Genomic DNA, 13,999 nt, shown 5'->3' with positions numbered 1-13,999 from the left:
ACGCGGCTCAGACGCTGTCATCCCCACGCTTGGCGTTGAAGCCTCCCGGTACGGTTGAGGCTGCCGCCACCCGGTCAAGCTGCCCGGGCGTGCGATCCCGGGTCGGCCCCCGGAGGCCTAGGCTTCCTCATTTGTTTGGGTCTTTTGTGCTGTGGCGCACAGTTGGCTAAGCACTCCTGCGCTGAATCGGGCCATTGTCTGCGCTCCCATTGCTTCCACGCTGCAAGTCTCGGCGCCCCCACCCCGGCCGCCCCCTCCCGGCCGCCGAGCCTCCCAACGTGCCTTCCCCCCAGGAATCTGGAAGCTGGAAGCCGGGAGGATTGCAAATGAAGTGGAATGCATTGTGGGACGAGTGTAAAAGCGGAGCCTTCGCCGTGGGGGTGTGGGGGGGCGTGGGGAGGGCCGGACCTGCCGCTGGCGGTGTAGACACCGACGAGAAGAGGGGCTGGGGGAAAAATGTGCGCAGAGTCCTCCCGGGTCGCGACCGCGGTAGACGGATGAAGCAGCGCGCTGCGCCCCGGCGCTGAGGCCCCACTGTCGGGGCACCAGGGTCGCCCTAGCCCACCATGAAGAAGACCCGGAGCACAACCTTGCGGCGAGCCTGGCCTAGCTCGGATTTCTCGGACCGGGCCTCGGACCGCATGAGGTCCCGCAGCGAGAAGGACTACCGCCTGCACAAGCGCTTCCCCGCGGCCTTCGCGCCCCAGGCTTCTCGGGGCTACATGACATCAGGTTGGTAACCACTGTTCTGCCGCCGGCCGTGTTTGGTGCGCCAGGGGCTTGGGGTAGAGGACGTGCGGTGATGGATGTGCCGGGTTATGGGGAGAGCAGGGGGAAAAAAAAATTAGCTCCCATCCACCATTTTGTACCTCTGCAAGATCCACAGCAGGCCCTCTCAATATGGGGTTGGAGAGCTATTAGTTAGGTAAAATCGGGGAGGGGGATCGAGCCGAGCATCTGGTCTGCAGGGAGATAGGCGGACTGCAGCCTCTCCGAGCTTTGTGAAAGGAGAGCAGCCTGCATCTAAGGTTGCCTGCAGTACCAGGTTCGCCTGTGTCTGCATTATGGCCAGTTACCTTAGAGGGTATTTAAACAGACTCCCCTCCCCCGCCCCTCAAAAAAGGGAACAGGCTCCATGCACCGTTCTAGATAATTCGAGGCAGGGGAAAGCTCTGCCCATGTCCATCTGAAGCTGGTTCGATTTGCACGCAGGAACTATGCTGGGGCTCCCTGAATGCCTGGGGAGGGGGTTGTGGTGTGTTTGCATATGGAAGACTCACAGGGCTGTGCGTGGACTTAGCTTAGGTTGCATCGGTGCCGTGGATGGAATGGAGGCTGTGTCGTGTTTTGCATGCCAGATGGGAAGGACAAACACAATGGCTCACAGACGTGAAGCCTTCAAATAGGTTTCCTGTGAAAATGCTGCGACTGTGCAGAGGCTCCTAGGATGAGCAGGCTCCCTTTGAATCCCGTTCACTGGCTTTGCTTCGTGGCTTGGGAACCCGGGGATACCGTACTAGAGATGCTGAAGGGGGAGAATCCTGGGAGCCTTGCTTTTTTGTGTTCCTTACTTGTATTCCAAGAGGTGGAAGGTATCAATGTTTGCATTCTGGAAAAAAAATTAATTTGCTTTTTAAATGCAGTGGGAGGGAAGCATGATGACTTAATTCTAAAGCCAAGTCCCTGTCCCAAATCACCCTAAGCCCCGTCTTAACTGGGGTGATTGTTTTAAGCCTGTGGTTGGTACTTAGAGTCTAGCTTTACTTTCTCCTTAGACAGCAAATCCTTTTAAATTGGGGTCAGTGTCTCACACTTCAAAAATGTCCCATGACCACCACGTCTCCATTCCCGGAAAAGCCTCAATAAATGTAACCATCCTTTTTATTGCAAAAAACAGGCAACGTAGGGATGTTGTGTGCTCTTTTGGCAATCACATTCCCTGGATTTTCTCTTTCATGAGAAACCATTTTTGGAAAGGAAGTGACAACCACAGTTGACGCTTAAATAATCTAAGTCATGGCTGTGGGTGCTCCATTCTTCAGGATCCTGGCAGTAAACATACTGTACACCTGGAGCCAACTCTACTCTGTACATAAAACCTGTGTCTGCATTGAGTGTTAGGCTGATCCTAGGCTTCCTCCACTTAGATGCATCCTCAGCATCAGCATGCTACTCTTTCTTGTCATCGCCCCCCCCCCCCGAAATCAGAATTGACACTAAATGCAGAGCTGTTGGAGGGCAGGTGGCTATCAGTTCTCCAACAAGCCCGCAAGACTTTTTAATAATGGCAGGCACATTCCTGTGGAGTCTATTTTTATCCGCCTCACCTTTGCTTCCTTGTGATCATGTTTTCAGACTTTGCAAAAGAAGTTGGTGATTGCCAGTGCTGGGAGACATTTTTTTTTCTTCTTCAAGGGCACAAGGAAGGATCTTCCAGTTTGACATGGTTCTCTCATTTTCTTCTGTGTGTGACCTGCAGATGGCCAGATGGTCTTCCTGGGATAACCAGTTCCAAGTGGGTGGTGTTCTGGCCAGATTCAACGTTAGGTTACTGTTGAGATCAGAGGACTCCAAGGAGTGAATGGTGTCACTCATTCATCATTTGATGGAGTGTTCCCCAAGACCAGGGTCTTGCCAGATTATTGTGAGGATACAGGGTTGGACAGAACATGGCCTTTAGCAGGTTTAGGGTTCATTGAAAGAAACAGTGAATCGTAAGGCAAATGCCTACAGTGAGCATTGAGAGGGCGCTGGACCCTTTCTTCTATGTGACTTTTTGGTTGGGGTGGCTTTAGGGGGCAGATATCTTTATCATTTCCTTCCCCAAATTTGGCTCCTTTTGGCACTGTGGGAGGTGGTGGAAGCTGATGCCGTGTGAGACCCATGGAGATCAATTGGAAGGAAGCTCGTCCTTCACCAAGATGGGAACGGAATCTGCTCTAACACGTTGGCTGTTCTGGGTGCTAGCTGAAGTTTTGTTGCACATCTCAAAGCATGAACTAGGAAAGGAAGCAGCCTAGACACACGATGGCCTTTGACGGTCTGTTCTCTTTGCCCGGTCGTTGGCTTCCTTAGTTCCTGTGGAGTCACCATACTCCATTTTTAGTCAAGAAGAGTTTTGTTGTAGGAAAATGATTTGGATTCAGAGATAAGCCTCTTCAAAAATGTGCTAAATCATCTAGAATAACCACAGCTTTGAGAAATTTTTTAGAAATTACCCCAGAATATATGAAAATTAAGGGAAAGAATAATAAAAAAAAAAAACTTTGGGAAATGAGAAATCCCAGGACGGTTTTATAAATATACACTGATAGCTGTCATGGATTTATTACAGCTCTCTAGCACATAGTAGGGCTTCAAGTAGAGTTGTAGTCATTTATGACAGGCTTTAATGAGACAGCACCATTTCTGACTGGTAATAAGCAATTACCAGTCTGCAAGGTGATTTATAGCGGTGAGCTTGACCTTTGGCCTTGGTTTTTTTTCTGCTCCCTTCAGGAGAAAATTTAGGCTTACAAGGTCAGACCAGACACCCATAAAGCTGAGCAGGTCTTGCAAGGAGACAGTTGGCTGGAAAACTGTGAACCTCTTGGTTGGGAAGACCATGCTTTCTTTCTCTGCCGCTTTTCAGCTCTCAGATGGAAAGTAATCCTAAGAGTCCCCAGCCTCCTAGCAACCAGAGAGTTCACAGGCCTGGAGAAGAGTTCAGAGTTCCTCTTGCATATTCATTTCCCAACAGTGGCTTCTGGGCAGAAGTAGGGGGCGGGATCTTGCCTTTTGTTCAAACCAAGATGACTACAAAAATGTGCACAGCATTCTAAGAAGAAAGGAGGTTAGACCCAATGGATGATGCAGGACCATTCTGCCTCATATTTTCTACCACTAGCTAGAAATTGTGATGTTAACTACAGAGAAGAGTCTAACTCCCCATGAAGAAGGAAATCTGTATAATTCTCAGAGCTACATATTTGCTGCCATGATCATAAACCAGTGTGAAATTATTGGAGAGCCATCAGTGTCTTGTGGGCAAAGCCTTTAGAACCTTGTCTGTTCCTGTGGGAGTGTCCTTCGAACTATATATTCATATGATGCCATGCCCTCTCATTTCCATATTTCCCTTGGACTGTACTGAGGCTGGCTGATGCTTCACGTATAACACTGCCAGAATTTTGGTGGGTAGTCTAGCATTGATCAAGATTGCAAGTTAATTTTTCTAGTCTTCCAGCTCTACTGAGCATGCCCGTAAAGATTTTGCATTTTAGTGGGAACGCTAACATGGGTAGCAAGTTTTATGTCAATTCTCAGGTTTACCGTCATATCTTTCAGGAAGAAAGCTGATTGTTTTTAAATACTATGGCTCCATGGAATTTGAAAAGAAAGAGAAAATGAAAGCCCTAACCTGACATCCTAAACAAATGTGGATTAGTTTTGTCTGATGACGATTTAATTCGTGGGGAGACGTGGCTGACACACCACTTCTTTAGTTTATCGGTTTTCATTTTTTACCAGAAACTAGTTCTGGTTTAGTATGATCCAGTTCCTCGCTCGCTCTTGTTTTAAGAGATGAGAGAGTAAAAGCTAGACTAACTCAGATTCTAATCATGGCCTGTCCAAGCCAGCTGGGTCCCCCTCCAGTCAAATGACCTCCTTCCACCCGTAATGAGTCCTTTGGCTCCATGCCTCCATTATAGAGGTTTCATAATGAGCAAGCTCAGGGCTTCTGAACTTAGCACGTGATCGTTAGGAGAGCCCTTTGTCCTTCTGTATACCCTGGAGTCACGTGCTTCCCTTAGCGGGAGTGATGTTCATGTTGGACTTCTGCTTCCTGCCATCCTGCTTCATTTGTGGCCAGGTGACAAGTTTTCATAAACAGCATCCTGCTTCTTCCCTTCCTTTCCTTGGCTCTGTCCTTCCAACGGTCTTGATTCATAGCTACCTGTATTGCCTGTTGTCATCAGGCGGGTGGAAGTGAGGGATGATACCCTCCGAGACGAATGACTTCCTTCAATATTTCCCACGGGAACACGGGCACGTTTACAAAGGTTACCTCTCTTGGTATTTGAATGTCTTTTACACTCTTTGGAAAAATTTTTATTTGGAAAAGAGAAAGAATAATAGTATGCCATCTAAAACCTTAGAATGCTTATAGCTCCTGGGCATTTGAGGCCTTACATTTCCTGTAAGTTCCCAGAGATTTGGAGTAGATTAGACGAGGGTGTGTCCTTTGGTCCAAGACTGTTTGTGTGGAAAGCATGACCCGAGAGTAAAATCTGGGTAGGTCCTTGCTATGGGGACAATACACCAACTTTGGAGTTCCGTACAGCCTCCATTACTTAGTCAGGGAACGGTGTGATGTCTTGACTAGGAAGGTTTCTTGTGGTAATGAGAGGAGAGTCTGGTCAGGTCTAAATTTACCCTGGCCACAGTCTCACAAGAATGAAATGACATGGTTGATTTTTAAAGGGGTAATAAACTTTCCCTTAAGTAGTAAATCCCCAGACTATTTTTATGTGATGTTGGAATGTGTAGCCAGCTGGCCAGAAAATCCTATTGCTTTTTACTACTTAAATATTTTTTAAATTTGTCTCTTTGCTCTTTATTTTGGCTGCTTAGATCTTCTGTTCTTCTCTACCAGCTTCCAAAGGGACTGGTTTTCCAGGCCAATCCATTCTTCTGGGGATCCCCGGAAGGCTTTTGTTTTTATTATTTTTCACCTGGCCCAAAGTTGCTTCTCTTCTTAATGCCTCTCATGCATGTGGATCGAGTCGCGTGTGGACAGTGGGCTCTAGGAAGCTTTCAGGGCGTGGCTTTCCCCACTGTTCCCACGTCTTGCTAACCTCCTCATTACCCTGTGCTCCAGACTCTGTGTCTGGGAGTTCCTTATGTACACTCACTCCTCAAGCTGTAGTGTATGTTTCAGACTTTTTTTTGTGGGGGGGAGCAGGGTTTCTCTGTGTAGCTTTGAAGCCTGTCCTGGATCTCGCTCTGTAGACTAGGCTGGCCTCGAACTCACAGAGATCGGCCTGCCTCTGCCTCCCGATTAAAGGTGTGCGCTGCCGCCGCCGCCGCCGCCGCCGCCGCCACCACCACCACCACCACTGCCCAACTGTTTCCAACTTTCTATGACTCTGTTTATGTCCCCTGTCTCTTCAAGCCTGATAGAATTCAATTTCCCCTTCCAGAGTTGATGCATCTTGCCCACCCCCTTCAGTTGAGATGAAGTCTAAACCTCATACTAGCTTGAACTTTCAGCCTTCTGCCTCAGCGTCTGACGTAGCTGAGGGTACAGGGGCACCCCGGTGTGCCCTTTCTTTTCCCCTTCCTCCAGATCCTTTCTGTGACAGTCGCTTTATGTCAGAACAGCTCCGCATTGTGCCTCCAGCTCGCCTGGTCCCGTCCTTTGCTGGACAGCCAGCTGTTCACTGACAACACCTGTTTCATTGACATCTGGGTCCTGCCAGCATCCTCGAGCTTGGCGCATATCAGGACTCCGACGTCTTTTAGATGGATGACTAAAACATGACTTTTTTAAAAGAGGATGAAAGGAAGGCTGTCTGGAAGTGTGGATGTGACTCATCTTTTTATAACTGGGGACGTTACTATAACTTAGGATTCTATAGATTATCTATTATTGCATCAAATAATATATTTATTATATACTATGCAGTCTTAAGGTCCTGCCTTTGAACCACCTCCTGCTATGATTGATGGGGGAAAAAAACCCAACAGTTCATGACTGAGCCTTTGGAAATGCAGAAATTGGAGTATACAATCCGGAGCCAGGCAGAGCAGTTAGTCTGCATTGGCGTAGGGTGAAAAGGGTTGAGAGAAGAGTAAGATACCACTTAGCACCTGAAGGGAGGGGCGCTTACTGGGTGAGTCTTGAAGAGTGGCTAGGACTTAAAGAGACGGAGAAAGAGAAGGATTGGGGAAGGGTGGGGACAGTAGGAGCCCCCCACAAAGCTCTGTGGAGTTGATCATGCTGTAACTTTGGGATGTGAGTAATGGTATAACCAGGCAAGGAAGGAACCTGAAATCTGGGTGATTCCTGAGCTTATGAGGCAAGCAATAGATTTGTGACTTGCAGGGGAAACTAAGGAAAGAAACATTTGAAGAAGGGGTGTCTTGCCATGGCTTGTAGGGTTGATCGATGGTTGTGAGTGTCTAGTGCTTCGGAGATCTTCAGCGGGGTGGGGGTGGGGGTGGGGGACTCATGTACGGATCCTGCAATAGATGAGAAAAGATCCCCCCCCCCAGAACCACGTTTCACTACGTTAGCATACCACACTGTATCCATTTTTTGTCTTCACTATGTACAGCTTGTCTTAGGCTGTTTTATCTGGGGCTACGAAATTTATTTGGCACACAATTCTAGTGACCGTAACATAATACAGATGTTCTTGTGCGGTCTCACTCTCCCTCATTATTCAGTGCTCCAGGATAATTGGTCTCATGCAGAAGGGACCAACCATGTGGGCTAGCCTCACCATCCAACACCTTACCTTTAAGAGAATGGGTCGGGTCACCTCAGACGTAACTTCCCTCCTCCAGGGAGGCATCAGCCCCTTTCCCCAGGACAGCACTGTCAGGTCTAGTCACCCCTGTAAAGGTTCACCACACTCAATGCTGCTACAGAAGACACAATGACGATCAGGCTTCCAGCATAGTCAAAGTTAGCTCACCTGTACTTTCCCGATTTTCTTTCCACTTGGTTCAGTTTTTAGTTAAGTGAATTGGCAAGAGACCCCTTTTCTGTGAAATTATGGGTTTCATGTGATAATTATATTTTCCTAATCCTCATTAAAACGAACCTATAACTCCTTTTATTAAAGATATTTAACCAGATAACCAGCTGAAGAGAACCCGTTGGCCTGACTGGAACTGTGTACTTGTACATGAACTAGAACTTGTATAGGCCAAGGAGGGAGAGGTGGGAGGAAGACCTTAGGAAGGACCCGGCAGACAGAGGGAGAGGTTACTCTTTGGAACTAGTTGGCTTTAAGAAGTAAAAGAAAACAAAAGCCACCCTTATATCTGGCTGGTGGGAATGTAAGCTAGTGTAGGTACTATGGAAAGAAGTATGGGGGTTCCTCAGAAGTCAAGCAGTAGAACCCCATGATCTGGAAATACCACTTCTGGGACGATACTCAGAGGAGCGAAGTCAGCATACCACAGAGATGTCTGCTGATCTCTGCTCACCGCAGCACTGCTCACAATAGGCAAGAATGGAATCAGCCTAGCTGTCTGTCAACATGGGTGGGAAAGAAGACATGCTGAATGTGCTCACAGTGGGGGCTTCATGTGGCCATAAAAAAGGAGGGATTTGTGACATCTGCAGGAAGATGGGTGGAATTGGAGGTCGCCGGGGTCAGAAAGGCACATATCCTGTTTTTGTTCATATGTGGAGCCTAGGTTTCTCTCTCTCTCTCTCTCTCTCTCTCTCTCTCTCTCTCTCTCTCTCTCTCTCTCTCTCTCTCACACACACACACACACACACACACACACACACAGAGAGAGAGAGAGAGAGAGAGAGAGAGAGAATGAAAATAGAAGGATTATTTAGGAAGGGGGACCAGCAAGATGGATCAAGGATCACAGGAGGGGGTAATGAGCAAAGATGGTTGAAATGTCACAAAAAACATTGCTTTGTATAACAAATATACACTGATAAAACACACACACACACACACACACACACACACACACACACACACACACACGAATCAGTGTTGCTTCTGAAGAATATAATGAGCGACTAGGAAGCTGGGGAAGTTGAGCAGATGATGACTTCCATTTTGGACTAACAATGAGTTCTTGGAGCAGGGCGGTCGGTCCTTTAGGCACGCTTGTGAATGGGAAAGGTCAGAGGGCTGGAGGTCATCCATCCACAGTAGCAGTTGAACACCAGGATAGCTCAGCTTTTTTGTACTTTACAGTCTGCTTTTCGGATGGCTTAAGTTGTTTTTATTTCCAGCAGATGGAGGGTCAACTGGATTTCATAGACTGAGTTCTCCTTAGGTTTTCAAAAGCCTGGAGGATCGTCATTGAGATGGCTTGCAGGTTACTCCCCTGGTCTTAAGAGCAAAGTATAGTGAAATTCTTAGGTTTGCACTATTGTTATTTACATTGATTCTGTAGCTATTTGGTTTTGTTGGCAGCGGGAACATGCTTTGGGGGTCTGTGCTCAGGTTTGGGGAGAATGAGAGCCACACTAGTAACTGCACAAAAGACGAGACGAGCTATGTAAATAATGTATGTTCAAACATCTGTCATATACCTATTCAGTGGGAAAATTATGGCTCAGGTAACTCACACTCACGGTTAAAAAATCTCCATTTATCTTTCTACTTTAATCTATGATGACTCCTCCAGGCCAAGTTTTCTCTTTTTGAAGATAAAAGAGAGATATTTGGCAGATGCCTGTAGGCATCGGGGTAGAGGACGGATGCCTGGCCTTATCCTTCTGATGGCCTTCGTTTCCCAGGGCGGGACCGTCTGGCAATTAACACCCTACCTCACCCCTACTGCACATTCCTGTCTGGTCTCTTCCTTAGGAGAGCCAAGAGCGTCTCCACTGCTCTTTGTAGGCCGACCTTTGGCTTTGAAATGATTTCATCAGTAGGTGAAATGATGCCCATCATGGTGACTGAGGTGCGTCTATTGTTTTGTTTTCCCATATCTGAGCGTCACGCTTAGCTCTGTATCGGTCCCCTCCTGTTATGTGTTACACAGGTTCCCCCCAAAATATACATTCGCGTTCCGGTCTCTGGTGCCTGTGAATATGATCGTATTGGGGACCACGGTGGGGATGTAATCTTGTTGAGGGGCTGATGGATGAAGTGGGAGGGGCTTTGCATCCGATATGTAAAGAGAAGGAAAGAATTCCAGCTGGAGGAGGAGCATCATGTGACTGCAGGGGCAGCTGGGGGAGTATTCACAGGCCGAGGAAGGCCAGTGGTTGCTAGCCATCAGCAGAAGCTGGGAAGAGGCCTGGGATGTATTCTCCCTCAGTGCCCCGGAAGGAACGAGTTTTACAGATATCTGTAACCCAACTTTAGGAATTAGAGGATCTTTCTCTTGTTCTTTGCTAGTTTGTATTGCTTGTTTCGGGCGGCGCCCTGGGACAGGGACCTTCCCACCGCTGGGTCGTTGGTGGGAGGCAGAGTCTGGCTTCTCTGTGGAGACGCTCAGTTGCTGCAAGGCTGCTCTCTTGACAACCCCACATGGAGATAGGGGCTGGAGCCCTGGTCTTTTGTTGTTGTTTGTTGTTTCATTTTGTTTTCTAGTTTCAGGTGCCCTCGCCCTTCCTGACTTTGATTCTTGGGACAAACTGATGGGGACCATGCGTTGCGGTCTCTGGTGTGGTGGCTGTGGCCTTGCTGTTGTGGCAGTGGGTAGGTGGTGTCCACGGGGCTGTGTTGGTGGCGACAGTTGCTCTTTTGTGACTGGCTGTGACTGCTGACGGCGACCCTCCTCCTTATACAGTGTCTCTGTGTTTCGAGTTTTAAGCCTGCCATTCCCACCATGCCTGCTCACCCGTGAGTCACCTACTATACAATATAGGTGAGCAGCTTGCTTTTCTGAGAGGCTGGGAGCTTTGGGAGTTAGAGCTGAGAGGCAGGCCCTGGGAGCCTGGCTTCCCAGTCCAGCCTGTCTGCCTCTCCCTGAGTAAGCCAGCAGCAACGTTAGCTCTTTTCCTAGGATCTCAGTTTCCGGTCTTGAAAAATGAGAATCATAATGGGACCCGCTCATCAGGCGTTGGGTGAATTGTGTGAATTCATATGCGGAAGCACTTAGAACTAAGCCTGATGCCTTACAGGTGGGAAACTGTTACTGTTTATCAGTGGTGTTTTCTTAAAGAGCCAGTGCTGACTTGTATTGCATGTAACTAAGAATCCCAGCCAATCAGAGTTGCAATGGTAGTTTGACGGTCGTCACTTTAAACGTTAAGAACTGATTTAAAAAAAAAAAAAAAAAGAGTTACCTAGAAACTGTGTAACAAATACATTTGCAAAGTTTTCACTGTGTGACAATGTTGCTTTCATTTGGAAAAGTTTTAGTCTTTTCTTCCCTGTACAATGATAGCCCCCTGCCTCCTCTTCACATTTAGTGCCCTCTTGGTGTTTCGGACTTCCTAGAGCACTGGTTCTCTACTCAGGGGTCCCCTTTCACAAAGGGCTGCACTTCAGATATCCTGCATATCAGATACTTAACACCAGGATTCATAACAGTAGCAAAATCCTAGTTATGAAGTAGCAATGGAAATAATTTTATGGGTGGGGGGGTCACCACAACATGAGAAACTCTATTAAAGGGGTGCAGCATGAGGAAGGTTGAGAACCACCATCCCAGAGGCAGCCTGATTGTTTCTGAAATGCTGGTTTGGGTTCCTACAGCACCCTTGCACAGCTCTGAGAGCCCTGAACGTTGGTCATCGTTTGCCTGTGTGACCCTCCATCAAGGTTTAGAAACTTAGCCGCGAACTTTACATGTACACCTTCGAGAGAGCACAGTCTTGTTCCGATCCCTGGTAGTTGACAGTGCGGACTTGGGGTTCCAATCCTCTCTTTAACCCAAGGCGTACTTAGCACCCGGAGGGATGTGAAGATCCTGCTGGGTAATTGTGGGTATTTGTCACCTTGCTGCAGTCATGAAAAGGGCAAACGGGAAATGGAGCAATTTTGACGGCCAGCAGGGTGAACAGGTAGAGCCTCTGTTTAGGATTTAAAAAAAAAAAAATCCCATGTAGATCTTTTGGCGGTGTTGTGAAACCAACTCACTTTCTTGACTCTACAAGAAAGTCTAAAACATCCTTTCAGATTACATGCTCACATTTGTAATTGTAACGGGAGTTTCTGTGAACCCAGGGAATCCATTTGAATTTTCATGTCAGTTGGTTTTTAAATATTTGAAAGAAGTATTTGGACATCCCCCCCCTCCCCATTTATCAACATGCTCTTTATACTGTAGACAAAGGACATATGTTGATTTTAAAAAAAAAAAAAAACACTTTAAAAGTCTGCCAGAGAGAGTGATCAAGCTCCGGGAATGAAGATAGTTAGAATTTGGGTGGATTTTTCCACACCTGTGGATACAGAACTTTTCCACAGTAGCAGAACATTGTGAGTTAAGGCTCCCAAACCAGCAAAGATGGAGATGTTGCTCAGTGGTCAGAGCCCTTGCTGCACATGTTTGAGGACCACATTTGGGTTCGCAGAACCCACAGAAATGCCGGATGGGTGTGGTAGCTTGGCTGTAATTCCAGCACTTGCAAGGCAGAGGCAGGTGATCCCCGAGGAAGCGGGCTTGTGAGTCTAGCTGGACCAGCCAGCTCTGGGTTTGATTTAGCTACCCTGCCTCAATGAATAATAGGAAAAGCAGCTGAGGAAGGCGCTTGATGTCTGCTTCAGGTTTCCACATGCATTTGCACACATGTACATTCACACATGCACATAAGGGTGCCTGCACACAGGTGAACACACATACACACACGCCACACACATATAAGAGAGACGGAAGAGAAAAGGAAGTCGAACAGTTGTGTAGGGTGTCTTGCTACCCAGTGGCTGGCTGTATAATACTGGCAATTTATGTATTCAGATTATTTTTATTTCCTTATCTATAAGATGCGAATAAAGGGACATCTAAGTGAGTTCCTGTGTGGATTAAATGAGCAGCTGTATGGGAGAGAGTTGACAGAGTGCCTGGTGCAGGGTCAGGTCTGCTGTTGTAATGTCTTTTGGAACATAACTACACAGACCTGGGCATTCCTTGATGTTTTACAACTGAGAGTGCCAGCAGCCAACTTGTCCAAGGTCAGACCAAGTTCAGAGTCTACTTAAGTCAGATTCTTAGCCTCTTACTCCAGATTCATTTAATCAGAAACCAAATATTCCATTTCTTATTGATCTTGATACATGATCTAAGGTTAGCCCACAGAATTACTCATTTATCTAAGTGGGCTCCTTGTTCTCGGATTTCCAATTTAGGAAAAAAAAATGATCAAGAATCGTTATGAAGTCAACATTCCTGTGAAATATAAATCTAAGAGAACTTGACTTCACTTAAAAATCATCTAATCAGATGTGGATTAACTGGAGATGCTTATTTGACTTTTCAGTTGAAGGTAAAGAGGGGAAAAAAGAGCCTTCTTGGGGATATGAGCTGGGCTGTGTTTATGTTTCCATACGCAGCAAAAATGGGTCTTGACCAAAGCTCACTATAAAAAAGGAAACATATCATTTTCCAAGGCCAACTTGGAGGGAAAGCCTAGTGGTATCTGCCCTTTAAACCAAGTGCACTTTCTCTCCCTTGACGGGTCTTAAAACGTGAGGATAGGATACTTCTGGGGGCCGTGTAAGAATAAAATGGGGAGTGTATGGCACAGTTTGGACCCACTTTTCACAGGTGAATCTCTGCTGCTTTACCAGGAACGTGGATGGGTTCTCAGCCTGCCTTGGAGCTCTGAGGTAACAGTTGAGCTGGAGAGGAGAACGTGCTTGCTACCCTGCTTAACTTTCAAAGCTGAAACCTCATGGGGACCCCACTCAGCTAGGGTCTGGGACCTTGGATCTTGGAGACCTACATGGTTGCATCTACTGGAGTCATTCCTGGTTATTTTCAGTATCTCATCCCATTGGGTCCTGTCTTACTTAGGGTTTCTAGTGCTGTGAAGAGACAACATGGCCATGACAACTCTTACAAAGGAAAACATTTGATTGGGGCTGGCTCACAGTTTCAGAGGTTCAGTCCATTATCATCACGGCGAGACATGGCAGCATGCAGGCAGACTTGGTGCTGGAGAAGGAGCTGAGAGTTCTACATCCTGATCCACAGGCAGCAGGAAGTGAACTGTGTCACCAGGCACAGCTTGAGCATAGTAGAGACCTCAAAGCCCACCTTCACAGTGACACATTTCCTCCTATAAGACCACACCTACCCCAACAAAGCCACACCTCCTAATAGTGCCGCACCCTCTGGAGGCCATTTTCATCCAAAC

General features: G+C 47.2%; 1 protein-coding gene across 1 annotated transcript in view; it reads left to right on the top strand.

The window, feature by feature from the left end:
* Positions 1–354: 354 nt before the first annotated feature.
* Positions 355–13,999, top strand: part of Stox2 (storkhead box 2) — a 115,437-nt gene continuing 101,792 nt past the window's right edge. Inside the window, 1 exon segment of the mRNA XM_037211732.1 lies at positions 355–732. Coding sequence (XP_037067627.1) covers positions 567–732 — 166 coding nt within the window. The 5' untranslated portion in view covers positions 355–566.

The sequence above is a fragment of the Peromyscus leucopus genome, chromosome 17, assembly GCF_004664715.2.
Source record: "Peromyscus leucopus breed LL Stock chromosome 17, UCI_PerLeu_2.1, whole genome shotgun sequence".
In the NCBI taxonomy this organism is placed as follows: Eukaryota; Metazoa; Chordata; class Mammalia; order Rodentia; family Cricetidae; genus Peromyscus; species Peromyscus leucopus.
This window is presented reverse-complemented; position numbering and strand designations above follow the sequence as displayed.